The following is a 27,590-nucleotide window of genomic DNA, read 5'->3' on the forward strand; positions in this document are numbered from 1 at the left end:
CACCAATACAAATTCCTTGTGTGTCCAATCACACTTGGCCAATAAAAAATTCTATTCTATTCTATTCTAATCTACCTAAGGGAAACAACACAAAATTCCTAAGAGAAACTTTTCTGCCCTGACATCTGTGTCTTATCGTAGTGGGATTTTATAGTTTATAAACCTTCACCAATCCATCAGTTAGGTCAGGATTTGTTCTTTTATAAGGTACTAATTAGGAAAGGCTGACAATATTTTAGACCAGGGGTCTCCAACCTTGGCAACTTTAAGCCCGGTAGACTTCAACTTCCAGAATCCCCCAGCCAGCAAAGCTGGCTGGGGAATTCTGGGAGTTGAAGTCCACCAGGCTTAAAGTTGCCAAGGTTGAAGACCCCTGTTTTAGACTATAAATATTGGGTAGAATTCAAGTGAAGACTCTTAAGAGGTCCTTGGAGATCGAATCAGTCAATTCTCTCTCTCTTTCTCTCTCTCCCTTCCTTCCTTCCTTTTCTTCCTTTCCAAACAGCTTCCATGTTTCCAGTGTCTTTCTCCCCACTTGGAACTGAACCCAGATGGACATTTCTTGCAGCACCAGGAAAACTGGCTGGGTGACTTTGAGTCAGTCACTTTCTCTCAGCCCAACCCACCTCACAAGGTTGCTGTTGTGGGGAAAATAGAAGGAAGAAGGAATATTAAATACGTTCTCCCCTGGAATTACTTGTAAAATAATAATTTATTTATATAAATAATTAAATATGGATTGATGGAATGCCGGAATCAGGCCAATACAGTATTTTACAGCTCTTGCCTCTTGTTATGGAACATTTTTCTTAGAAAGCGTAAACAGCTATAGATTTGCAAGCAAATAAGCCAGGAGAATTGATAGAAATTCTAAATTCTAGATAATATTCTTAATTGCTGCTTGTTCGCGCTAAAGGCGGGGACAGAGAAAACACCCCCCACACACACACACTCCTTTCGTGATAGCAGATTCTCAGAAGCTCCCCCTATTTTCAAGAGTGGAGGATTCCGCCCGCGAAGTCCTCCCCCCTGCAGCAGTTCCAAGTCTGCGCGGCTTCTTAACACTCCCGGATCAGATGTCATCAAACCTCTCACTTTTTGTCTTCCCCACTCCGGAGCTTTACAGAGAAGGCGCGTTCCGCGCACGCGCAGGAAGAGAATCGCGTTGCTAGGGTGGAGCGGCCCTTAGTTACCGCGTGTTGCTGCTGCTGCCGCCGCCGCCGCAATCGAGGAACCGCGAAAAAATGGTGGCGACTCCGCAGGTAAATGCATTTCCATGGGAGGGAAAGGGTGAGTTAGTAAGACGGTGGAGACTCGACTATAAGCGCTCGTTTGCCGTCCTTGCATCTTGGAGGAAAACTGGGTTGGCCTTGCGATGCGTACTCTCCCCCTCGAGCCGGAGGCTCAAACGTCCCTTTTTTAGGGATGTTGGAAGATGGTTTTTTGCAATACTTCTCCCATTTTTGCGTAAGGTTTATTCCTTAATTCCTCCCAGTCCCAACCGTTGCAGAAGTATTAAAATAGGAGTCTCCAATCTTTGCGTTGCTGGCTGAGGGATTCTGGGAGTTGAAGTCCACAAGTCTTAAAGTTGCCAAGATTGGAGACCCCTGTATTAAAGTGTGGCTGAGGAACTGTCGGCTCTTCCAACTGTTGCTGCTGGGATCAGACCAGCATCGCCAAGGATGCTGGGAACGGTAGTTTAGCAACTTTTGGAAAAACAAGAGATTCCCCACTCTTGAATTAAACGGATGCAAAGAGCCTCCACTTCCTGCCTGAAAAAAGGAAATCTTTTTTTCCCCTCCATCAGCCCTTTGAGTCCAGGGGTCTTTGGGCAATTCTTTTCTGTAGAAGGTAGGCATGCTGAATGTCTCTCTAATCCCCTGTTAGCAACCTAGGGACACACCCACAGAGAACATGATTATTATTATTATTTATTTATTAAATTTTTATACCGCCCTTCTCCCGAAGGACAATAATTTCCCCCTTTCCGTGGACATATAGTAGTCATAACTAATTTTAATACAGAACAGTAGTTTTGCTGTGGCTTGCTGAAGATGTTTTTTGTAACCATGATTTGTTGCAGATCATCAACAGAAGCAGAAGCAAAGAGGCCCATTGTAGCTTAGTATTACCTGTAGGGTTACCAGATTTCTGAACGGGTCAAATTGCTCACAGACAATTTGTAGTTGTTAGTTGCGAAGTCGTGTCCGACCCATTGTGACCCCATAGACAACATTCCTCCAGGCCTGCCTGTCGTCTGCCATCCTCTGAAGTCCATTTAAGCTCACGCAGACAATTAGAAAGGGGTGAAGGAGGATACACTATTTAACTTTCTTGGCATCGGGAACAAAAAAAAAGTCATTGGTCTACATGAATATGAAATTATTTTTTTCTAGCATCAGAAAGCCTGGCTTTTGAAGGTCAAGAATGTGCTAGACTAGGCTAGGAGAAAATGTTTGGTGTGTAACTGATTAAAGTTGGGTCAATTTCAGTGAGAACTTGTTGAGTTGCAATGACTTTTTTTTTTTAGGGAAGGTTGTGCTGCAGAGAAAAGCTACTCAGGAATAGAATAGAATAGAATTCTTTATTGACCAAGTGTGATTGGATGTGTATGTGTATGTGTATACTACATTTGTCTTGGTGCATATGCTCTCAGTGTCCATAAAAGAAAAGATACATTCATCAAGAATCATAAGGTACAACACTTAATGATAGTCATAGGGTACAAATAAGCAATCAAATCATATTAGGAAACAGTCAATATAAATCATAAGGATACAAGCAACAAGGTTACAGTCATACAGTCATAAGTGGGAGGAGATGGGTGATAGGAGTGATGAGAAGATTAATAGTAGTGGAGACTTAGTAAATTATTTGACAGTGTTGAGGGAATTATTTGTTTAGCAGAGTGATGGTGTTTGGAAAAAAACTGTTCTTGTTTCTAGTTGTGCAGTACTCTATAGCGTTGTTTTGAAGGTAGGAGTTGAAACAGTTTATGTCCAGGATGTGAGAGGTCTGTAAATATTTTCACAGTTCTCTTTTTGACTCCTACAGTATACAGGTCCTCAGTGGAAGGCAGGTTGGTAGTAAATGTTTTTTTCTGAAGAGATAGTTTATACAGTAGATACTAAAAAAGCCAAACAATATTTAATTTTAATGTTATGTCTGATGGAGGACATTAGGACAAGTTGTCCTTGAATTAAAGGCTGGTTGAGACATAATTTAGGGCTATCCTAAGAAGGATGATGTGTCCTAATGTCCTCCTTTTTTAGAATAGCCCTAATTATGTCTGAACAAGCCTTTAATTCTGTTCCTCAAGGACAGGCATAGATTGATCAATATAATTCCTTCTATTTTTCTAGCTGCAAATGCATAGTTACATTGCACAAATTGTTGTATAGCAATATAATTCATGGTTTTTCACCAAGAATTGTAATCCAGAAAAGATGCTGAGAATTACATTAAAGATCATACTATTTTCTTTCCTGCAGCTATAATTCTCAGAATCTCTTAAGGTTTTTGAAGTTGTTTTGTAAATATGCCCTCTATGTTCTAATAGTATATTTTTGTCATTGAAGATAATTTCATAATGATTAAATATTTGCTCATTACTTGGTGGAATGTTTGGAAAAAATATTTAAAGTTTTTTTCATTATTTGCTTAAAAGGAAGTTGGGAGATGCTTTTTTGCTTTAAACAGAGAAATTATGAATTATTCATTTCTTGTAAATTATATAGCAATAGGATTTTTCACACCTTTCTGTCCTCCCCCAACAGGGAAAATTTCAATGGACAATAAGGATGCATTTCAAATTGAACCCTAACTTTGGAAATTTGGATATCCTAATTCCCAACATGCCATTTTCACATCATATGCATACTTGGTTCCCTTAACAGAACAACTTTGAGAGTACATAATGTAAATATGGGAGAAAATATAATTGAAAACATTATGAATGTTAATTACTATTTGTTATAATGGGACTATTAGATCAATTTTCACTCTCATAATTTCATTTATTAATTTATTTGTTGAATCTGTATGACTCTCCATCTCAGGTAAGTTACTCTGGGCACCTAATGATATTGTTTTTAGAATTGCTGTGAATAAGATAACAAATTTAATCTTTTTTTAAAAAAACTATACTGCATATTAAGTTAGAGACAATATACAGTAATTGATATTTTTAACATTGACTTGCTGTTCCTTTATGTAATTGTACTTTTTTTTAATCTTTAAGATAATTATGGAGGGAGATCTTCGGAATATTATTATCTTCAATGCTTCCAAAAAGGAAATTTTTACTATGAACAGTGGTTATAGGATTTTACAAAAAAAACTTCGTAGTAACTGGAAAATACAGAGGTAGGTGGAATTCATAGTATTTTATGTCTTTTTTGAAATCTGTAATTTGTTCTAATATATATCTGATAAATTAATATACATGTCATAAAGTTTTCTTTAAAAAGATTGCATTTCTTTTTTTGATTTTTTAAATGGTGGAATAAGATTTCCTGTTTACTTGTTCCTAGCTTAAAAGATGAACTCGGTTCAGAGAAACTTTCAGGAGTAAAACTTTGGATTACTTCAGGACCCCGAGAAAAGTTTACAGCTGCTGAAGTATGTGCTAGCATTAAATACATTATCTGTTTATTGTCCAGGGGTTAATTATATCTTAAATATTGAGAAGAACTTAAATATTCATCATAAGATTTATATTTTGGCGGAGAAACAGAAAGGTTTGTGCACATTTTGCTATGTGCCAAGGAACAGATTGTTTATTAGCTTGTAAATTTCTGTTTGACTTTTTAAAATATAATAAAATTGTACGATTAATCTGATCATTTTCTTATTAAAAATAGATACATGTTTTAAATGGGAAATATTAAATATATATATATATATATATATGTATATATATATTACAAGTCATGTAGTATGACTGTCTTAATATTCTAATTGACTAAGAAAAAAGTATGAAACCAACTTTGTATCAATAAGACTAGTTTTTTTCTGCTTTTTTTTTTCCTTCTCAGTTTGAAGTTCTGAAGAAATACCTAGAAAGTGGTGGGAATATCTTGGTGATGCTGGGAGAAGGTGGTGAATCTCGTTATGATACTAACATCAACTTCTTATTAGAAGAGTTTGGGATAATGGTCAATAATGGTAATGAAAAAGAATTGCTACTTTTACAGTTTTCAAAATGTATCCAAATTCCTAGTTCAAAATAGAAAACAAATTATAACTCAATATCTATCTATCTTTTATATTTTTACATCCAGGCTAATAATAATTGTCTGAAAAGGAAAGGTAAATTTGGTTGTAGTTTTGACAAGTGTTTTTTTTCTTAATATCTGTTGGTTTTGGAAATAATCCTATACAAGAACATATACGATATTTTTCAGTCTATAAGACACACTTCCCCCCCCCGCCCAAAGTGCGTGGAAATGTTTGTGCGCCTTATACAGCAAATGTTGCCAAAGCCCTGCCCACCTGTCGGCCCCCACCCGTCGGCCGCTTCCTCCCAGCAATTTGTCTCCTTGCAGTAAACAGCAAACAGCCTGGTCAGCTTCATCACAGCCTGACTTAGCATGAGCAGCTGATTGACAGTTGGATCTGTTTCCTGGAATATCACCTATCAGCTGTTCCAAGTTGCGGGGATTGCTGCTGCTCATTGTCATTGCCACCTCCGCATGCTCTATTTTTGGTCTATTCCAGGCCATATCCCTGCCACCTGGAACGGGCCGAAAATGGGATGCGCGGAGGCCAAAAATGGGGAGCGCAGATATGTAGCAGTGGCGATGGGTGATGGTGATCCCTGCAGCCTGGAACAGCTGATAGATGGTATTCTGGGAGGCAGATCCAACCGCCAATCATCTGCTCATCCTAAATCAGGCTGTGTTGAAGCTGACCAGGCTGTTTGCTGCAAGGAGGCAAATTGCTGACAGGCAGAGGCAGATTTTTTTTTCTTGTTTTCCTCTCCAAAAACTAGATGCGTCTTATAGTCCAGAGCGTCTTTTAGTCCGAAAAACACTGTAACTATCTTTATGTGACTTTTTCATTGCATTGATATTATATTATTTCAATTTATTGTCTGTTTTCCTTTATGTTATGGTAAACCACTTAGAGATACCACTGTATGATATACTGTGACGATTCTTCTTAATTGTACATATTTTGGTATTTTTTTAATGATTTCTATAAACTGTCAAGAATCTGATTGACTTTAGGCAGTTAGGTAAATTTTAGGAATGAATGAAACAAACATAGATATAGGAAGCAGTAAATAAATTGTATTAAATAAAGAAATAATATTAAGTTTACATCTGAATATATCATATTTGTTATGGTTGTAGTCCTAATAATTGGACAGTATGAATTTTAATTAAACATATGTTGCTATACTGCCTTTGTTGCTACGGCTATTCCATTTGGGCTGTAACTTTCCTACATACTGAAATATCAGTAACCTATTCCACTTTCCATAGATACATAATATGCTCTAGCATGAGGTAACAGAAGGGTCTTGGTTTATAGTGAATAACATACCAAGCTGCAGTGTGCTTGGAATTATAGCAGTGCCCAGAGCATGAAAGTAATAAAAGACAGCTATTACAGTGGACCTACTAAAGAGAGTCCCTGTGCCACTGCACCTCTCTCATTTAGTTTAACTGTGCATTTTTACTTTGCTAGAATTGTATATCCACCAAATTCATGATTTGAAATGGAATTAATTATGGCCATGAAATGGAATCTCAATCTTGAAGCAACACAGTTCAGTAACTATTTGTTTTTCTTTCTTTTAAGATTCTGTGGTGAGAAATGTGTATTATAAATATTTCCATCCTAAAGAAGCCTTGGTGTCTAATGGAGTTTTAAATAGGTAAGTCATTTGTGGATAATAAGTCATTTCAGGCAAATTTTATTTAAATCACGGTATTATAAAATAATAATCTCTGTTGATTTTGTATTTCCTCCAATAAGGGAAATCAGCAGAGCTGCAGGAAAAACAGTAACTGGGATAATAGATGAAGATACTGGTGGAAATGATTCGCAGTAAGTATCCTGTATGCTACATTGCACATGCTATTTTTTTTAAAGTGAGAGACCATTTTTATAGGGAAGTATTGTTACAGTATATTGTATCTGGAAATCCACAATACTGCAATGTTTTAAAATTGGCAGTGACATTCTTTGCATCCTTTTTCTAGGGCTCTCACTTTTGTATATCCATTTGGTGCTACATTAAATGTAATGAAACCTGCTGTGGCTGTTCTGTCTACAGGCTCTGTGTGTTTTCCTCTTAATAGACCCATTTTGGCTTTTTATCCTTACAAGGTATGTTACTGAGTTATAACTTCTGTCCAACCTTAGTTCTTTATGATAAAATATATTTTCTCTGTATTTTGGCATTTGAAATACCATGACATGGTTTCAAAGAAAAGGATATTAACGAGTACTCTATCCCCTTGCCCACCTGGTTTAGCAATTATTAAAAATAGATACTGCTATCATTAAAACCCTTTAAAGTTGTGGGGTAGATTCCTGCTAGACTGGAAGGAGGTGTTAAGGAGTTTAGTCTTTGCACTGCAGAAAGCAGCAGAGGCCTAACCAACCCCAGAATCCTTGATGTCTTATCTTATCCTCATCTAGGGAATGCAGTCAGTCAGGTGAGATTCTTCTAACATAGAGGACTAGCAATAACAAAACAATCACTTCATAAACGCATGGCCTAACCTAAGAGAACAAACCCATCAGGACTAGATTTAGCAATCTATCTGTATTTAAAAGACAAAGGCCACTTTTTTGAAGACAGCAAGTCCACATTTTGGACAGAAAGGACAACTGGTTTGAAAGAGGGGTCAAAGAGGCCATCCATGTCAAAATTGAACAGCCCTCTCTCAACAGAGGAGGAGGGATACGACATCATCTTTCACCAGGCTACAATACAGTCCTCTCAGCAGTTCCAAGGCGGCTCCATATCCATTTGCATTACTCAGTTGACCCTAAGGACACAGATAAACCTTCAAGGGTTTATCTTAATGACTCCTAAATGAATGAAACCTTAATGACTCTCTAAATGAATGCTAATGACCAACTGTCTGCAAGGAATATAAATCCTTCCATTCTCCACCATTCAGTCAAATCTAAAGAAGCTTCTTGGATGAGAAGTGAAAGGTCTTCAAAGAAAAACAAAAGCCAGTTATTTCTTGAAACAATATGGATGACTGAGAATCTCCATAGATGCAATAACATTTTTGTTTTGAGACTATTCAGAAATGGTTCTGATTGCTTTTGCCTGACAAAAATACAGTAAAGTGATTATCATTATTATTAAAATCTAGACGTAGGTCTCAAGGCCTAGATGTCATCTCTTTGTAGTTGACCAGGTCAGAATACAGTGTGTGTGAGAGAGAGAGAAAGAGAGAGAGATATGCAGTATTATACATTTGTGTGTATAAATGAAGTGAGTGTTGGAGGATTTTTTAAAACCAAATGTGCCTATTATAGGGCTGTATCTGTTGTCTATTTCTAAGATCAGTTAAAACAAACAAGAAAATATGGGACCTTGTGTATACTGTTACCGTATATACTCGAGTATAAGCCGACCCGAATATAAGCCGAGGTACCTAATTTTACCACAAAAACTGGGAAAAACTATTGACTCGAGTATAAGCCGAGGGTGGGAAATGAGGCAGCTACTGGTCAATGTAAAAAATAAAGATAGAGCCAAGTAAAATAACATGAATATTTATTTGAACGAAAAACAATAAAAGTGCAAAAGGGGGAAGGAGGATTCCCAGCTTTAGAAAATTTAGAACTACGCCGCCTTTGGTATGACCTGAGCATAGCTCATAAAATTATCTGCTACAATGTACTTCCTATCAATGACTACTTCAGCTTCAACCACAACAATACACGAGAACACAATAGATTCAAACTTAAAAGTGAACCTCTCCAATCTAGATTGCAGAAAATGTGACTTCAGTAACAGAGTTGTTAATGCCTGGAATGTGCTACCTGACTCTGTGGTCTCTTCCCAAAATCCCCAAAGCCTTAACCAAAGACTATCTAGTATTGACCTCACCCCATTCCTAAGAGGTCTGTAAGGGGCGTGCATAAGAGCACCAGCGTGCCTACCGTCCCTGTCCTAATGTTCCCTTTAGTTGTATTCCTTTTATGTATTCAATTCATGCTTATATTTATATAATTATTTAATATGTATTTGACAAAATAAAATGAATAGAATAGAATAGAATAGAATAGAATAGAATAGAATAGAATAGAATAGAATAGAATAGAATAGAATAGAATTTTTATTGGCCAAGTGTGATTGGACACACAAGGAATGAATGAATGAATGAATGAGTGAGTGAATAGAATAGAATAGAATAGAATAGAATAGAATAGAATAGAATTTTTATTGGCCAAGTGTGATTGGACACACAAGGAATGAATGAATGAATGAATGAGTGAATAGAATAGAATAGAATAGAATAGAATAGAATAGAATAGAATAGAATAGAATAGAATAGAATAGAATAGAATAGAATTTTTATTGGCTAAGTGTGATTGGACACACAAGGATCTACCACTTCTTTGGATGCCCTTCCCAAATTGAACACTGCAAGCATGAAAATGAGTCCTCCTTTAGCTTCCAAGGGACCAGGGTGCCTCTGAAGGTCAGTGCTCTAAGTACTAAGAACCCAGCACAAATCTAAGCCTGTATGCACACCAACAGTGAAAATACCCTGCACAGTGTCTCTTGGAAGAAGGTTAATTTTCATAGACGTTGGGGTGGCTCTTTTTTTTTTTTTTTGGCAGGGCAATAAGGGTCTCTAATATCATTAAACCCACTTTAGAAGTCTCTCTGTGTGTGTGTGTGTGTGTGTGTGAGAGAGAGAGAGAGAGAGAGAGGGAGGCTCCGGCTGAGCAAAGCGGCGGCGGGGAGGCCGCGGGGGAAACGCGGGAAGTAGTCGGAGATCTGCTTGATGGGGCGGATGGGACCTGGGCAGACGTCGATGGCCATGTGCTCCTGGATGCTGATGGGCGGCTTGTCGCCTTTGCGGTGGCTCATGCAGGTGGCGCCCGGGGAAGGAGGCGGCTGCGGGGGCTGCTGCGGGAGCCGCTGGTGCTGCTGGTGCTGTTGATGCTGCTGCCGCCGCCGTTGCTGCCGCCAGGAGGGGGCGTCGCCAGCCCCGCCCTGCCGCGCCCCGCGCCCGGCCACGCTGCTGGCTGCTGGAGGAGGCGGAGGAGGGACGGGAGGCGAGCAGCGGCGGCGGCGGCGGGCGGCGGACGGCGGACGGCAACGGGTGGGCGGTGGAGGTGATGTCACGGCTCTGCCCAGCCCTGCCCAGGCGAGGCCAGCAAAGGGCCGGGCGAAGGCGACCGAGGCGGGGCTCGCAGCCCAGCTGAGCCGCTACGGAGGGAGGAGGCGGGGCGGCTAGGCTCGGGAAGGCAAAGCAGGGCGTTCGTCACGGGATAGACTGCTGGGATCCACGGGATAGACTGCTGCTGGAGCTGGAGGCTCGAAGGAAAGGAAGGAGAGGGGTGGTGGAGCTCAAGGTTCTTTAGCCCTAGACACCTGCCCGCTAGAAGGGAGGAGATCGGGCGGCCAGTCTCCGGGAAGGTAGACGGGCCGGATTCTTACCGGGATAGACTGCTGCTGGAGCTGGAGGCTCGAAGGAAGGGAAGGGAGGGTGGCTGAGGCGGGGCTCGTTTAAGGCTCTTCAAAGCAGCCCTGCTGAACCGCTTCTGGAGGGGAGGAGGCGGGGCCGGCTAGGCTCAGGAAGGCAAAACGGGAGGCGTTCGTCCACGGGATAGACTGCTGCTGGAGCTGGAGGCTCGAAGGAAGGAAGGGAGGGTGGCTGAGGGCGGGCTCGTTTAAGGCTCTTCCAAAGCAGCCCTGCTGAACCGCTTCTGGAAGGGAGGGAGGCGGGGCGGCTAGGCTCAGGAAGGCAAAACGGGAGGCGTTCGTCACGGGATAGACTGCTGCTGGAGCTGGAGGCTCAAGGAAGGGAAGGGAGGGTGGCTGAGGCGGGGCTCGTTTAAGGCTCTTCCAAAGCAGCCCTGCTAAACCGCTTCTGGAAGGGAGGGAGGCGGGGCCGCAGTAACTGAGAAAAGCCTGGCGAGGCGGCTGGGCTACCTTCTGGCCTCATGAGTCGGCCGTCCGTCCGTCCGTCACTTCTCGGCTCGGCAGCCGGTTTTGAAAAAGGTTCCGTCGCTGGGTTTCGGGACTTTTGTTTTTTTTTAAAAAAAAAAAACACCACCTTCCCCTTTTCTCCCTAGTTGGGGGCGTTTTCCCAGTTCCCTGTTTTTTTTCCGCCCTTGCCTGTTGAGTTTTACCTGACAAGTTTCTTGCGCTTCCCCTCGACCTCCCCTCCCTCCCTCCGTCCCTTTCCCCTTCCCCCCTCCCCTCCCCTCCCCTGTCTTGTTTGTAGCCCCAGCGTCCCCTTTCGGTTGTATTTAAATCCAGAGCTTGAAACCTCCTCAGTGGGAGGAGAGGAAGCGTCTTGATTTGGCAGCTGACCGCACTTGCAGGCTGGGTAAGGAGAGCCCTAGGCGGCCTGCGGCGCCGGGGAGGAGAAAAGAAGAAGCAGCCAAGAAAAAAGGGGTGGGGTGGGGTGGGGGAAATGAATTTAGGAGGCGGCGTGTGTGTGTGTGTGTGTGTGTGTGTGTGTGTGTGTCTGCGCCCGTCCGCCCAGCGAATGCCAGCTATTTCTTTGAAGGCGGGTGTGTAGCCAGCGCCTCCTTCCTTCGCTTGAAACCGGGAGGTTTCACTCTTCGCTCCCTGCGTGTGTATTTGTCAACAATTATAACTCTTGATTGGGGTCCCTTGCCTTGCCTCGCCTCTCCCTCGTGCCCTCTCTGTCAACGCTGTCAACAATTATAACTAGCGGGTAATTGTGCGTGAGGGGTGTCTTGGCGTGTGTCCACATAGGAATAAGTACGCATGCGCGCGCACTAACGAGAGCTAGCTGCCTGCGGTAGAAAGGACTCGCTGCAAGAGGAAGGGCTGAACGGCTTGGCTCGAGTATAAGCCGAGGGGGCGCTTTTCAGCACAAAAAACATGCTGAAAAACTCGGCTTATACTCGAGTATATACGGTAATTTTTTTACTAGCTTAAGAAAAGTAAAGTTAAAAGTGGTGCCTTATATCTTAATTATTCCTTGTTTGCCAACAAAATGATATTAATTTAAAATAATATCACAATAACCAGAGCAGTTGTTCAGATCTACATGTTGATTAGTGGTTCTCTTCATTATATCATGTACATATTATAAAAAATATACCTCACTCTTAAAATTGAATCAACTTAATCTAGATAACTCGTTTTAGATTTTCCCTTAGATGATTATAGTTCATATATGTGCTGTCCTACATTTATTATTTGATAGACTCAAGGTGGCAAATTAGCAGTATTGGGATCGTGTCATATGTTCAGTGATCAGTATTTGGAAAAAGAAGAAAATACCAAAATCATGGTGAGGCATTGTTTTACTCTTATAATCTTATGTCGTTTCAAATGAAAGAGAGGCATTTTTTCCCCTGAAGCTCAGTGTAACCAGCATATTGTAACCAATGCAGGTAGAAAGGTTTGCTGCTTTATCCTTTCCTTCAGACCTTTATTTATTATATGTTCATGCATGCATGCATGGATTTATGAGATTTATATACTGCTTCAATCAAATATACTGTATTCTTAGAGGTGGGGGGTTGATACACTGATGCTAAGCCAGCCAATTTTTGTGTTACATTTTTTCCTGAAAACCATTTTTTCTTTGTCCTTGACAGTTACAGTTACTTTAATTGGGGAGAATGCATTTAATGCAGATACAATATTTTTCAGGCAGTTCAAGAATTTTTAAACATTTAATATTTGATTGCTAGGCCATAAGCTTATTTACTAGCACAATAAAAAGTTTTAAAGCCCATTAAAGGTAATCAAACTTTCACACAGGAATTGAATTTTGGGCCAGGTTTTTAATGATAGTTGTTTAAATGCTTTATAAATGTAACAAATTTCTGTGGTTTCTTAGGAAGTACTTTTCCAGTGGCTTACAACAAATGACATTCACTTAAATCAGATAGATGCAGAAGATCCAGAAGTAAGTGTATGCTGTATATATATGTTGATGTACATAAGCTTTATTGTACCATATAACATACCGTACCGTATAACAACCATAAGTTGTTATAAAATATTACAAAAATTAAACAAATTCATAAGGCATCATGTAATGGAAATGATAGATCATTTTTGTCACAAACAGAAATAAATTTGAAGAAGCAAGATATAATAATTTTCAGATAAATATTTGGAATTTAAAATTAGTTTAAAAATTAGTGCAACGTCTTAAATGTGATTTTTCTTTTTAGTGTAATTCTAAGCCTTAAATAAATTAAGGCTATATAGCTATAACGAATAAATTTCAGGTAAAAATATAATTCCTACTGGTAAATTAAAGGAAGATATCAAAGGCTAATAAAAAAAACCACTAATAGTTAGGTATAGGTAATCAGCTGGACAAATACCTACATTTACCTTTAACCATAATTCTTTAAAATAAGCGATCAGCAGAATCAAAAAGGAGGCTGTAAGAACTGCTTAAAGGCGTATTGAGGCATATTGTGCAGACCTTAGAACATCACTTAGCAACGTTCTGTGAGATGGAGTCAGGCTGAACTGATAATAACAGCTGGAGGATTGAATGGAAATAGCAACTCCTGCCGAGCTTTATCCTAATAGAAGTAAAATAAAATAACATGATTCAGCATCTGAATGGTTCCTCCACTGCAGAAGTATAACTTCCCCTCAAGCTGAACATGTCAATAACATTGTAACATTGGTGGGAGGACATTAACTTTCATCAAAGAAAACCTCTCCTGAATTTAGGTTTGTTACTTGATTGAAGTATTTTACTGGGCAGAATAGATGAGTAGATCTACTCAGTAACATAGACAAAGATGATAGGTCAATTTGTATGTTAAATCCAGAGGAAGCTACTTAAGAGTGGATAATACTTATTCAGAGCCCTTGAGAACTCAGAGAATTTTAGTTTCTCATAGAATACATGGTTCCAAGAAGAATTAAAGTTCTCAACCAGTATTAGAGGACCTAGACCAGTAGGAAAGAAGAGTAACTTAAGCCAGTGAGAAAATGTCCAAGTCAATGCTTCAGTAATACGGCATTGATCTGATTTTACTGTGCTTTACCATATTAGAATAGATTAGATGGGAAGATGGTCCTTAGAAATTGGTACTCTTTTTGAGAAGAATGACCTGAATGGGCCCATCTGAGCTCCAAAGAGAAATTCAACATGGGCCTTGTCCATAAAAAACTTTGAGCACAACAGATGCAAATTGAATTCCTTTGAAGAAAAAAAAAAGATTTAAGGCTGATTTTTGTGCATTTAGGATAACATAATTGACATAGGGCTTAAGAGTTGCTTCAGTACTTGAATGACTTAACAAGTTCTATTGGATGATTATTTAATTACAAAAACCATAACTTTTGTTTTAAAATAGTTGATTTCAGACATTTGTCATCAGCAAAAGTCAGCAATATATTGTTCATAGAGGTGATTTCTTTTCTGGTATAATTCTAAATCTTTAAAAAATAGTAGCATCAATCTACATGCATTATGTGCTATTGATATCAGCCTCACTTAATGTTTAAACAAAAAGTTTTGTAAGTAACTGTTGGGGTCACGATATATTTACAAATTTAAACAATTATGAAGCAAATCTGCTGAGATTATACAATCAGTGAAAATTGTCAGAAGGCTACTAGAGTATGAACTACTTGTGCAAAAAAATACATTTTCTCTCAATAAGAATTCATCTAGACATGTTTGCACTAAAGTGTCATAAATATTGAAAATATATGGTCAGATTCAAAAAAGTATTTGGCCTGATTAATAACTTATAATTTAAGTTAAAAGTTTTATTTAAGCAAATAAAATAAAGTGTGCTTTATTTCAGTGTTCAATGTTTTTGTTTCTCTTCCACAACAAAAAATAATAATTTTACAATCAGTGTTAACATGAGTATATTCTGACCAAAGAATTTTGTTATTTAAAGCAGTTTGTTATTCAAAAGTTTTGCATTAGCAGATGTATTTGTTCATAGTCTGAAGATGGAACAAATTGGTTTCTGAATTCAGGTAGTCCTCAAATTTAGCAGCCATTTGAAGTTACCCAACACTGAAAAAAATCACTTATAGCCACTCTTTGCACTTAGGACTGTTGCAGCATCCCCACAGTCATGTGATCAAAATTTGGGTGCTTGCTTTATGACCATGTGATTCAATAAAGAACTGCAGTGATTTGCTTAAGATCCATGGGAAAAAAGATTGTAAAATCGGGTGTCCTTCACTTAACAACTGTCTTGTTTAACAACATAAATTCTGGTCCCAATTGTGGCTGTAAGTCTAGGATTACCTGAATACTGCTAAACTTAGCATCTTGACTAGAAATTAAAATAGACTTATTTTATATTTACGTATCTTCATTGTACATTAGATATGTAAATAGCTTAACACCCATTTTTGCTCTTTTTTTCAGATTTCTGATTATACAATGCTTCCTGATATAGCCACTTTGTCAGAACGGTTACGAGTTTGTCTGCAAGAGGGAGATGAGAATCCACGAGACTTTACAACACTGTTTGATATGTCTATTTACCAACTAGATACTACAGCGCTTCCAAAAATTATTAAGTCAGCATCTGGGAGTATTTGTTATTCTTAAAATAACAGCTTATTTTTTAAAAACACAATAACAAATTGGATTTAAATATTGCATGCATTGGCATAGAAATCTAAAATCTATAAATCTACAATGTATATATAATTGTGGTCTATTTTGTATAGGTGACAATGAAAATTGTAATATACAGAAAACACTCAAGAAAGTGTAGAAATAATCCATTAATGGACTTCCATGTATGCACCAGAATGTTTTAAAGTTATAGGAGTTGAGCTATATCATCCCAGATCCAGAAAGAGAAGCAAATAATAATGGGCTGTGGCCAGGAAAGTTTCTTTTGCTCTTCTATGAAGAAGGTTATGTTTCCCAGTGGAATTGTGAGAAAAGTCCTGGATCTATGGTTGTTCTTGCTGTCCTACATGTTGACTGATACCCATGTTTCCTCAGTGCAACACATAGCACAACAATCTCTTCTTTGTTTATACATCTGCCTAAGAATTAGTTGTACCTTTTTAAAAACCAAAACTTCTCATTAGCCTATTTCTTGATACCATGTTTATTCTAAGAATTATCATTCCTGGACTATGGCCTTAATATATAACACCCTTTTCCTTATTGACCAATAGCACTTCATTGCTCAAGTTCTATATAAGTTTCTATTTTTGCATTAGAATCATTAGAATTTTAGATTCTGATGCAAAAATAGAATATTTTCAATTGTATGGGTCAAAATATTAACCTTATGTGAAGTCCACAGGGTTATTGCAGTATAGTCCTAATCAGAGTTATTTTGAGGTTACCCAATGCAGTATTGTAAAACTTACTCTCTAATAGTTGTGTTTAGGAGTATACTTTCAGTAGTAATATGTTCAGAATTATCAATTTGATGTTTTACATTTTTATCAAATTATGTAAGCTAACTGTATTCTACAGGTCTTATGAACAACTGAATGTGAAATATGAACCACTTCAGCTAATTCAACCACAGTTTGAAACACCTTTACCTGCACTCCAGCCAGCAGTGAGTAACAGTGTCATTTGGTGTTACTGCAATAAAATAAGTGTATAGGGAAAACAAGTATTTTGATTCTGGATATAAGATTAGCAAAAAAATAGCCAGAATAGTTAAATTAAGTTAAATTAAGAGGTCATTATTACAAAAAGATGGATAGGAGGCACATTATAAGACCCTAGAATACCTGTAGTAAAGGTGAATCAAGTGTTTGAGGAAAAGGCTAAAATAGAGATTTTTAGTAGGTTATAAATAGAACAGCTAATTGCTTTCTCATGGATATTAAAATGCTTTGATTAGTGTCCTATACCAATATTCCTTCTTATGACTAAATAAGGACAAATCAAACATTTTTGTTTCATTTTTTTGCTTATTAGGTTTTTCCACCAGCCTTCAGAGAGTTGCCTCCTCCCAGCCTGGACTTGTTTGATTTGGATGAAACTTTTTCTTCTGAGAAAGCTCGTCTCGCCCAAATAACAAACAAGTGTGAGTAGTTCAAACATTTGTGGTGAGTTTGCTAAGCTAATTTGCAGAATGGTTGAGCACTTCAACAACTTGAGTCCTCCACAATGGGCTATGATTTCAAACTAAGGTTGGTCAAATTTGCATCTATAATTTTCTGTTGTTTTCTCTAGAAATGTTAATTTATGAATAGTGGATGGGGATGGGAGTGGGGGATGGGAGGTGCTACACAAATATATCCAAATAACAATTTCTCCATGCCTGGGTTTATGGTAGAAGTAATTTTGACCTGTTATTTTAACAGTTTATTTAAGGAATTCTATATTTTAGGATTGCTATATTTGATACAAAAAGTCCATTTTGAAAATCTTGCAATTGGAGAATAAAGCATGAGGAACAAAGCCATAAATTCTTGATCAGGAGAGGAGAGTTTCCCACAAACTTAGACATGGAAATTCTGTTATCACTATTTTTAGAGTACTGGTGTCAAACTCACATGACATATCAGGACTTCTTTCCCCTTTGCTAAAATGGGCATGGCTAGGATGGGCCAGGAGTTTGACAGCCCTGTTTTAGAGAGTTCAGTAGGGTTGTTACCAGTGGTGGGATTCAAATAATGTAACAACTGGTTCTGTGGGTGTGGCTATGTGGTCATGTGACTGACATCATTGCCTATGCCCACTCAGTCACATGACTGATGCTGCAGAGACAGGGCTATTTCCTATCAACACCCCCCGCCCCCGCCCTTGGGCTGGCAAAATAAAAGCCCATCTAAAGAGTATTGCCTGCCTGCTGAATACTGGCAAAAGGAGGCTGGGGGGGAAAAAGAGAATGGCCCATGGAAATGCCTCGTTTTCTGCGCCATGCTGGATCAGGATGGGTAGGTGACAGGGGAGCAAAAAGCCTATTCAGTCCTTATGTACTCACCAGCACAACAGCGAATCTCTGTCTCCCGGTTCAGGCATTTGGGAGCTTGGCCAATTTTCTTCAGCGCTTGTGCAGGGAATCCCAGGACCAGCAGCATATTGCATGCTTTTCACTCCAAGCAGCCTGGACTGGAAAATACATGGCTGGGGTGGAGGAGCAGTCCTTCTTAACAAGCTCAAAACTGTTGCTGCAAGCCTAAGTTCCCTGGACAAGAGCTGTAAGTCCAGCTCTGGCTACAGACATGCGATTGTGAGGGCAGGCTTTTGTGAGGATCGTCTCCTTCTCAGCCTGAAACACACAGAGAGCATGCACACATCTCACAGCGCCAGGACCTTCTGCAAGGAGACTGGCAAGTGAGCAGCCTCTTGACGAGTGGACAAGTGTCCTCCCAGCGGTGCTGTGCTAGCTGGGAGAGCTCTCTCTCCCCCCTGGCCAGGAACCACATAGCCATATGGTTCCTGGCCAGGGGGGAGAAAGCGTTCTCCCAGCTAGCATGGCCATGCGGCTTCTCAGCTGGCATTCAGAGGCAAGTGGGAAGCTCTGAGAAGTGCGGAAATGGAGCCACCGTGCAGGCGGTGAACAAGACAGGCAAGCCCGGGGACGAGAGCAGCTACCTAGCTAGACTGCGAGCGCCACGTGCGATGAAGATGCGGTGGCGGCGAGCCAGGCAAGGCTGGAGACAGAAGGGGGAGCAGTGCAGCAGCATCAGCCTAAGCCAGCCCAGGAATCTGCAGTTGAGTGGGGCTTTCCACGGCCAGGGGTGGTAATGACTTATCTTAGCTACCGGTTCGCAAATCTGAGCAACCACCTCCATGTGCGCCACCTCCACACATGAGCAGGACCTTCTGCGCATGCGCAGAGAATAAAAGGATGTGATGACATCCGGGCAGGTGGGCAGAGCCCGCCACAACTACTGGTTCATCTGAACAGGGTAGAACTGGCAGAATCCCGCCACTAGTGGGACCACTTTGGGTTTTTAAGATGATCAGAAGTATTGTAGCTAGACCACCTATTCAAGAGAAATGTGAAGTATTGGCAGGTGGTACATCTGTTATTGTATTCAATTTGGCCTTTGGTTTAAAGTACCCTTTTCTTGATTTAGTACTTAGTTTTAAATCTCTAGCAAAGTGATTTCTAATTCACATAATTTCTTAACATCTATCAAGACTTCTATTAAATCTTTAAGGCATACATTTTAATTCATTTTTGAACATAACTGTATCTGCACTATAATTCCCATGATTTTTTTTCAAAAATGGAATTATTTTGATAAGCTAAATCTGGTTTTGATAGTAAATTGTATTTGGTTATGAATTGCTTTTAAAATATGAAAGTAAACTGGAATAATGAGACACTATATATCTAAATGACTGTAGAATATTGGGACAATATTTCGGTGATAATAGAAAAATCTGTATAATAAAGATAGATTATTGATATTATTCAGAGAAAACATAAAGTTATGGCAATATACGATTAGTGTTATAAACAAAATAAATAAAATTATCCAATACGTTAGAAAGAAACAGAGGTCATCTATTATATGTGGAATTGCCTATTGTTACTTGAATGTAATGAATACAACAGAAGAAAATATATTTCATTATGGCGATCCATTAGATCCTCTGGTTTATTTTTCAGTTGTACAAATTAATTTGTTCAACAAACTCATAAGCAGTAAGTTTTAAAAATAGTTTTGTATGCAAAATATGAAAGATTGTTGATGTTGCTGTCAGTAAAATAATAGTTACAAAATATGTAATAATTTGTCATTATAGCAGAGTCCATAATTTATAAGAGTGGTTGAAAATAGATGAAATAGATAATTATTTAGGCTTTATTGAATTTTATAAAACTTACTTCAGCCAGAGGTGGGCTGCTGCCAGTTTGAACCGGTTCGAGTGAACTGGTTGTTACGATTCTGCACAGTTTGGCAAATTGGCAAATACCACCACTGGCTGGCCCTGCCCATCCAGTCACATGACCACCCAGCCAGTCATTAGGGCAGAGAACCAGTTGTTAAAAAATGTTGAGCCCACCAATGCTTTCAGCCAAAGTTCAATAGCAATTTCAGCTTACCAATTATTTCTATTATTGCTTATAGGTAGACCTGTTGCTCAAAGCAACAAATGTGTGAACATTGGATAGAATGACAGATAATACTTATTAATGTTTTATATGAAAAAAAACCCACAGTTGCTGTTAAGTATCTCTTTCACATACAGTTGTGCCAATGTTTTTTATCAATTATAAAAAACAGATGTTTCAAATGACTTTATGCTATTTAGAAGATGAGGCATTATAAATTCTTTACAGAAATAGGTGCCATGGCTCCAAATAATATTTGCATCTGTGTGTATTAATACTTCTTTGTATTTTATTAGGTACTGAAGATGATCTGGAATTCTATGTCAGAAAATGTGGTGATATCCTAGGGGTAACTAATAAACTGCCAAAGGAACAACAAGATGCCAAGCATATACTGGAGCATATTTTCTTTCAAGTGGTGGAGTTCAAGAAGCTAAATCAAGTAATTATTAAACATTTTCCTTCCAGCCATATATAATGGTTTTGCAGGTGGTCCTCATTTAACGACTACTCTTCAGCAACCATTCAAACATATGATGGTGCTGAATGTGTAGTAGTTACCACTGATCCTTGTACTTATGGATGTCACATCCCTATGGTCACATGATCGCAATTTTGGCACCTGCCTCACAGTTATGACTTTAAAGCATCCCCTGGTCATGTGATTGTGGTTTGTGACCTTCCCTGATGTCTTCTGACAAAAAGTCAATGTGGAAACTGCTGAAAAGTCACAAATCGTGGTAATGTGACCCATGTGGTCGTCACTTAACAATAGCAACTGGGACGGCCAGAACTGCCATTGCTAAGTGGTGTGGACACATGGCTTTTCAATTTAAGAGCTTTTCTGTCACTTAACAGTGGAGTGTCCAGCACAATTAATGCAAACTCTCTGTACAGGAAAATAACATTAGATTGCGGGGAAGGTGGATAGCTTATTGATCTTAGTATGCTAGTTTGGAAGTAGCATAATAAAATCATACAAATATAGTTTTTAAATTAAAAATATTGAAATAATACTTCCAGGAGATTTTAAGGTAAAGATTATTGTGCATTCTTGTTTCTACAAAACAATTACCTATGATCTAAATCTTGTGGCCAGTGGGTTAACATGATCCATCTCTTTAGGTTCTGTGGTCCAATATTAACAGTCTCCCCCTCCCCAATAACTCTCTCTCTCTCTCTCTCTCTGTGTGTGTGTGTGTGTGTGTGTGTGTGTGTGAGAGAGAGAGAGAGAGAGTATGTCCATGAAATATTTTTATGGTTCATTTAACCCTTAATTACAAGATACACAGGGTTGGTGATCACTGAGTATGTGGGAATTAAAATATATTTTACTTTTTGCTGGTTTTTCAAATCATTGTCCATGGTCACATTTCTTTTTGTAGTACAGCTCCCAAGATACCGTTTAAAGTTATGTGGCCCAAAGGAAGTTGCATACAGTTGAATGTAGTGATGTTCCCATATAGACTGCATTTATGTTCCTTCCTCTTCAAATTTCACACCTAACTCTGGGGCATAAAACCAGACTGCATTTTTTACTCATGATTACAAACTAGATAGAAATAAGCTACCATATTTTTTGCTCCATAAGATGCTCTGGACCATAAGACACACTTAACTTTAGAGGAGGAAAACCAAGGAAAAAAAAATGCCTCTGCCTCCCAGCCCCAGCATGTGGCTCGTCAGGGCTCCGCTAGCGGGCTGGCCAACTGGAAACGCCACCATTGCTGCATCCTCTGTGGCTGCTGCGGAGGCTGGGGAACACTGGAGCCTTCACCGCTGATCAGCGTTTGGATCGGCCTCCCGTAATACCACCAATCAGCTGTTCTATCGGTGCTGGCGATAGGCAGCAAGCACCGGTGAATGGCGCCAGCAATCCCCGCTGCCTGGAACAGCTGATTGGCAATATTCTGGGAGGCCGATCCAACTGCTGATCAGCTCCTCGACGGCAGTGAATGGTGGCAGCAACAGGCGCTATTGAACGGCAGTGGTGACAGGCAGCAGTGGCAAATGACAATGGTGGCGGCAGGCTGATCACTACTGATGCCTGTCGCCACTGCCACCCCAACTCCTCACCCCACTGCGGCCTGGCCTGTGACGCAATATTTGCTCCATAAGACGCACAGACATTTCCATCCACTTTGGGGGGGAAAGTGTGTCTTACGGAGCAAAAAATACAGTAATTAGATTTTAGTCTTAACACATTATGGTGCACCAAGATTATCTCTTAAAAGAGGGAGATGATGATTTGAGAAAACCTGAATGATGTGTCTAAATTCCTTAATCATTTTAATTTGTGTTTATAGTATTTAGTATTTATTTTGTTTTCATGAAGTATTTCATAACTGAACATAACTCTGATTCTATGAAAGCAGCCATATACTACACAAAGTACAGTCTGTACAGCATTTTTATATGATACATCCAGAAGTGGCTAGTGTTATGCAAAGTGTCTAATCTCTCCAGAGTCTCCTTATGAAGGTTATTATCTCTTTAAAAAGCAAATGCCATAGTGCAATGTTCCTCAGAATAGTTCTATGTGCATTGATTTACATGACTAGGGAATATCCAGAATTTGAGGCAGTACAGTACAGAGAAAAAACAAGGATGTTTTAATAGGATGAGTTGAGTTACTGATGAAGTATCTCTAAATATTCTTGTTTATTAAAGTCAATTTCAGATAATAAAAATATTTTCCAATGATATCTTTAAAAACGTAAAAGCTAGGAATGGAGAGTCATTGATGATGTACTTTAATATGTTTTTCTCTTTTCTGAAAGGAACATGATATTGATACAAGTGAAGTTGGATTCCAGGGTGGTTTCTGAAAAATCTAAAGTATAAACAATGTCTCCTTTTTGGAAGAAGAGGAATCATAATTTATTGAACAAGCCCATGACAAGTGACTGTTATCTGCCAATTTTCTATATCCACACTATGTTGTAAATATGAAGATAATCTAAAATTTTGAATGAGATACTGTCTTAGAGGCAGTTATTTTGATTTATATATATATGTATATATATATATAATATTATATAATGTGTTTTTTAAATAAATCATTTATACAATTTGAAATTCTTGTTTCTGATTAGTTCATTCTCTAAAGATTCTTCTGAGCAATATAAATATATATAAAGGCTAGAGAAATGTGTAATAGTGATTGGTTATTACAAGATGTGAAACATAGATTGAATTCCATGGATTAGGAGGTCTTAAAGGCCTCTCTTCAGCTTAGGATGAGGGAGTCTGTTCAGCAATTCATGATCAAAAAGGCTTTTAACTAGTTCAGCTGTAGAGATAGCTGTATTAAAATTTGTGTCTTAAGTGATTGTTAAAAACAGATCAAGGATATTCTCATTTTGTTTTAGAATGAGAAGGTCAGTTAAAATCTCAGGTTAAACATAGGAACTACCTAAAGTGATTTTTTTTTAGTGTTGATAGAAAAATGTGCAGTTGAGTTATACCAATACTCAGCACAACAGAAAGTATTAAAATTCAGCACTGACTTTGATAATGGAAATAGCTGATTTAATCTCAAAGGAAAGAAATAAAACTGATTTTCACACATAATAAGCAGTGCTATTTGGTAACTTTATTTATAGGAACAAGATATAGTCTTTTAATTCCATTTATTCCTGCTGAGTCTTCTCTAACAACTTATTTCAAAGAAATGGAAACTCATACAACTAACAGGTGGACAAGCAGAGGAAAAAACTTTGTACAAAGGTCTTCATTCTGCTTCCTGCAAAAGTCAGGCTTTGGTTTAGGTTTCCAGCAAGCATAAAGAACCCATTTCATTTTGTACACTGTAAACAAATCCTGTTTTGACAATGTCATCAGGTGATCCATGTTCCCAAAAGTATAGGAAAAAAGAGGAACCTGTTACAACTGCCCTACTACCAGGCTAATCCAATTTAACAATTGGATCTTTGTGGAGTTAAGAGTCGATTTTAATTCAGTGGATTACAAGGCAAACATTGATGCCCCTTATACTTTTATTTCTCTCTACCTACTAGTCCTTTCCTCCCATAAAGAACCTCATCTGAACTGCCCAATTGTCTAGAAACTCTGGAGCCTCAGAAAACATTTAGTTTGCTACCCCTTTAGCAGTAACTGAGTTCATACAATGTGAATCATAATTTATTCATTAATCCACAACTAGATCTATGTATTATGCTGGATGAAACCAAGTTGTGGTCAAGGATAATATATGATATGACTCAACATATTCCTTTAATTTAAAAGTCTTTTTGTATTGCTTGCTAATAATCAGGATAAAGCCAATTCAGAGACTGAGAATTATTTACTGCAATTAAAGTTGCTCCAAAGCCATAACTGAGATAAATAGGAGCAGCTATTATTCACAGCTGAGATTCCTGGATTTAGTTCTAGTGATTCCTAAGAGTAAAGGTAGGGACTAAATGTACTGGCATCTTAATCCAGTTTGGAATAGCAAAATATCTATTCATATTTCAACCAACAATCCCAAAATCAATCCCCACAAAGACTAGACAACAGATTAATACTAATGCATATGAAGTAATATTTCACTTGATTAAGACTGAAGCTGTTTTTATACCAATGTTTTCCATAGCTCATTGCTCATATTTCAGCTCTTCACATCAACTATAGTGGAGAAAGACATTCAGTGGTATGCACAGAGAATGCATACTATATTATATTTTTTGCATTTTTCAATAAATCTGGCTTTCATTTCTAAATTTGGGTGCTCAATTACTAAATTATTTGCTATCATGCGTAGATCCTTAAATGTAGAAGGATGAAGTCACTTTCAGTTAATGTCTTTGTGACACAATATCTTATCAGACTAATTTTTATTTGATTTTTTTTGGGGGGGTGGCTCAATTTCAGCAGGAAGAACCGTAAGAAAAGCATCAGCTGACTTCATTGATGGATCAGGTGGCGTAACAAAATGTGACCTTTCCAGAGATGGTGTATCCGTTTTTATGCAAACCAGGGAGCCAGTATCTTCTAAGCTTGCTTCAAGAGACAGAGAATTATCCACAGTGGCTTGTATTCCAGAAATCTCCCATATTGGTGGCTGTAGTGGCTTCTTGAAGACCACATCATCACTCATTTCAGAACTTTTTAATGTCATGTGTTCAGTTAGTACAGAGGCCTTGTCTTCTCTGCATGGTGTAGATGACTTAGTATCATGGTATGTATCCACTAAGGAATTTGCTTTGCTGTTATTAGCAGAACTCAAATTAGACAAGTCAAAGGCAGATGGTTGGAATGGGGTTTTACAAAAAGATGTCCCACTGTCACATGAAGTTTGCAGGTCTCCCTTCATACTACCCGAAGAAGAATCTGAAACCTTGACATTTAGAGTAGTCTCTTTACTGTCCCAGTCTTCTGATTTGGCAGCACGATTCATGTCCAGAAATAAGCTGCTATCTGGAGAGTTGCTATTGCTGGAAGCACTCATCAGAAATCCGTTGTCTAATATGTCCTTCAGGGACAAAGTACTATGAAGGTTTTGAGAAGACATCTGTAGTTCAGAATCTGATAACAAAGATAATCATGTTAACATTAAATGTTGATACGAAGTTTTCAAATTTCATTTTTTCTGTGCTGGTCACCAAAAAAGTTCTACTAGATTTAAACCATTTAAACCTGGCAAGTCCAACTTTATCTGAAGGAGATATGGGGGCCAAATTGGGAACAGAACTGACAAATTATCTTTCCATTATTGTAGGAATTGTACTTTTCTGATTCAAGAACCAACCAACTCTAGAACCAATTTTCTGTTGTTCTAAGCAATGCAAACCCTAGTATTTTAAAAGTTGTTTAGCATAGGTGTAAGAATAATTTTTCAGATGTTCATATGCATTAGACTGTAGCCAAGACATTATTTAATGCCATAAAGAGTAGTTTTTGACAATAGTGTTTAGCAAAGTATAAAGGGATAAGCCTCTTCCCTAAAAAAAGTTTGCAAACTAAAATTTAAAATACAGGAGACAGTATATATCATATTTACTTGAAAGAAAGATTGTCTTAGATTTAACATTTGTAACATTAATAAAATATTACATTAAAGGTAACATTTCTCATAAAAAGGAATAGTAAATAAAAATAAGCATAAAAATCCTGAGCAGTCCCCAAATGCTTTCTCTTGTCAGTATAATTGCAAGTTTCAGTTTCCCCCCAAAACCCCAATACACACACATATATATACCAAAAGGTACCCTCCAAAAGAAAGAACAGCCCACCCTCAAATAAAACACAAATTAAAAACTTTGTGATAAGATACTGTCTTTATAAAGTTATTTGAATTCCACCCACATAGAATGGTATACTTATAACAAAACACAGATGCTTTACTCTCTCTTTCACACACACAATCTATTCCCATCTTTAAGAACCAGCAAAAGAAGGAAATAAGATGTACCTGGAAAAACCGAGTGAGTTAGCTGCACTGAAAAATAAAAAGAACAAAACTGCATAAATGAACCGAGGGAAAGAAGTAAGAAAAAAATAGTATATTCAATTATTACAAAAAGGATTATATTCAACAGGCAAGTAACACACCCGAGGCATACATTTTAGCTGTGACATCCACCCTTTTGCCCCTCCACATCCTCCTCATCCCAATTCAACTAAATCTGGTCAGTAGCCAAAGTAGAAGGGCTAAGTTTGCAGATAAACTCCTCCCAAATAAACATCCTTCTGAACAGATCATAAGAGGGGAGGTGTATGATTAACTAATGTGGTAGAATAGAGGCAATATTAGATTTCACTAGGTATTACACTTTTCTTTATCGCCATCATAATGGCTAAAGAGACACAGAAGAAGTGACTGAGGTAAGTCTTTCCTTATTCCACTCAGGATTATGCCAACCCCAACGGCTTGGGATACTATTTTTAATAATAACTTTGATGGACAAAAGTGCCAAATGCAGTCTAAACATCTAGCTGAATGTGCAACCAACCACAATAATTTCATTGTATCACCCAATACCCCAGTTAGTAAAAGCTTTCCAGTCAATTTTGCAATTGTTAAGATTGTTGGTTCCCATCTACCCTTGAGATTCCCAGTCATGTGGGGCTCATAACTTGGATAGCAGCTGACAACCATGTCCTGTAAAAACATGTTTTCCTAAGTGACAGAAAGGACACTACTACACATCCCCTTTCTTTGAAGAAAATGTAGAATGACCTAGGAAATCACCTATAAACATTTTTCAATTGACATGACTCCACTTCCAGACAACTCTGCCTGGATGGCTGAGAATCTTCAGCGACATACCATCCTATAAACCAGGGGTGTTCCAACTTGGCAATTTTGCCCAACTTGGTAAAGCTGGCTGAGGAATTCTGGGAGTTGAAGTCCACAAGTCTTAAAGTTGCCAAGTTTGGATACCCCT

General features: G+C 38.5%; 2 protein-coding genes across 3 annotated transcripts; one reads left to right on the forward strand and one right to left on the reverse strand.

Annotated features, from left to right (window-relative positions):
• Positions 1–1,055: 1,055 nt before the first annotated feature.
• Positions 1,056–23,277, forward strand: IFT52 (intraflagellar transport 52). Of its 2 annotated transcripts, none has more exons than XM_058177834.1 (14): positions 1,056–1,262; positions 4,241–4,365; positions 4,533–4,620; positions 5,037–5,166; positions 6,808–6,883; positions 6,985–7,056; positions 7,212–7,338; positions 12,399–12,485; positions 13,041–13,109; positions 15,567–15,721; positions 16,644–16,731; positions 17,100–17,208; positions 20,496–20,641; positions 22,980–23,277. In XM_058177834.1, exons 1-14 carry the CDS (start codon positions 1,245–1,247, stop codon positions 23,025–23,027), a joined length of 1,338 nt encoding a protein of 445 aa, XP_058033817.1. In that variant the 5' UTR covers positions 1,056–1,244; the 3' UTR covers positions 23,028–23,277. The 2 variants fall into 2 exon arrangements, with proteins under 2 accessions (XP_058033817.1, XP_058033818.1); XM_058177835.1 differs by lacking the exon at positions 1,056–1,262 and adding an exon at positions 1,742–1,851.
• A 126-nt stretch (positions 23,278–23,403) lies between these two features.
• LOC131195065 (uncharacterized) lies at positions 23,404–25,714 on the reverse strand. Its single transcript, XM_058176692.1, has one exon. It carries the CDS (start codon positions 25,712–25,714, stop codon positions 25,031–25,033), a length of 684 nt encoding a protein of 227 aa, XP_058032675.1. The 3' UTR covers positions 23,404–25,030.
• Positions 25,715–27,590: the final 1,876 nt, after the last annotated feature.

Source organism: Ahaetulla prasina, chromosome 3 (assembly GCF_028640845.1).
Source record: "Ahaetulla prasina isolate Xishuangbanna chromosome 3, ASM2864084v1, whole genome shotgun sequence".
NCBI lineage: Eukaryota > Metazoa > Chordata > Lepidosauria > Squamata > Colubridae > Ahaetulla > Ahaetulla prasina.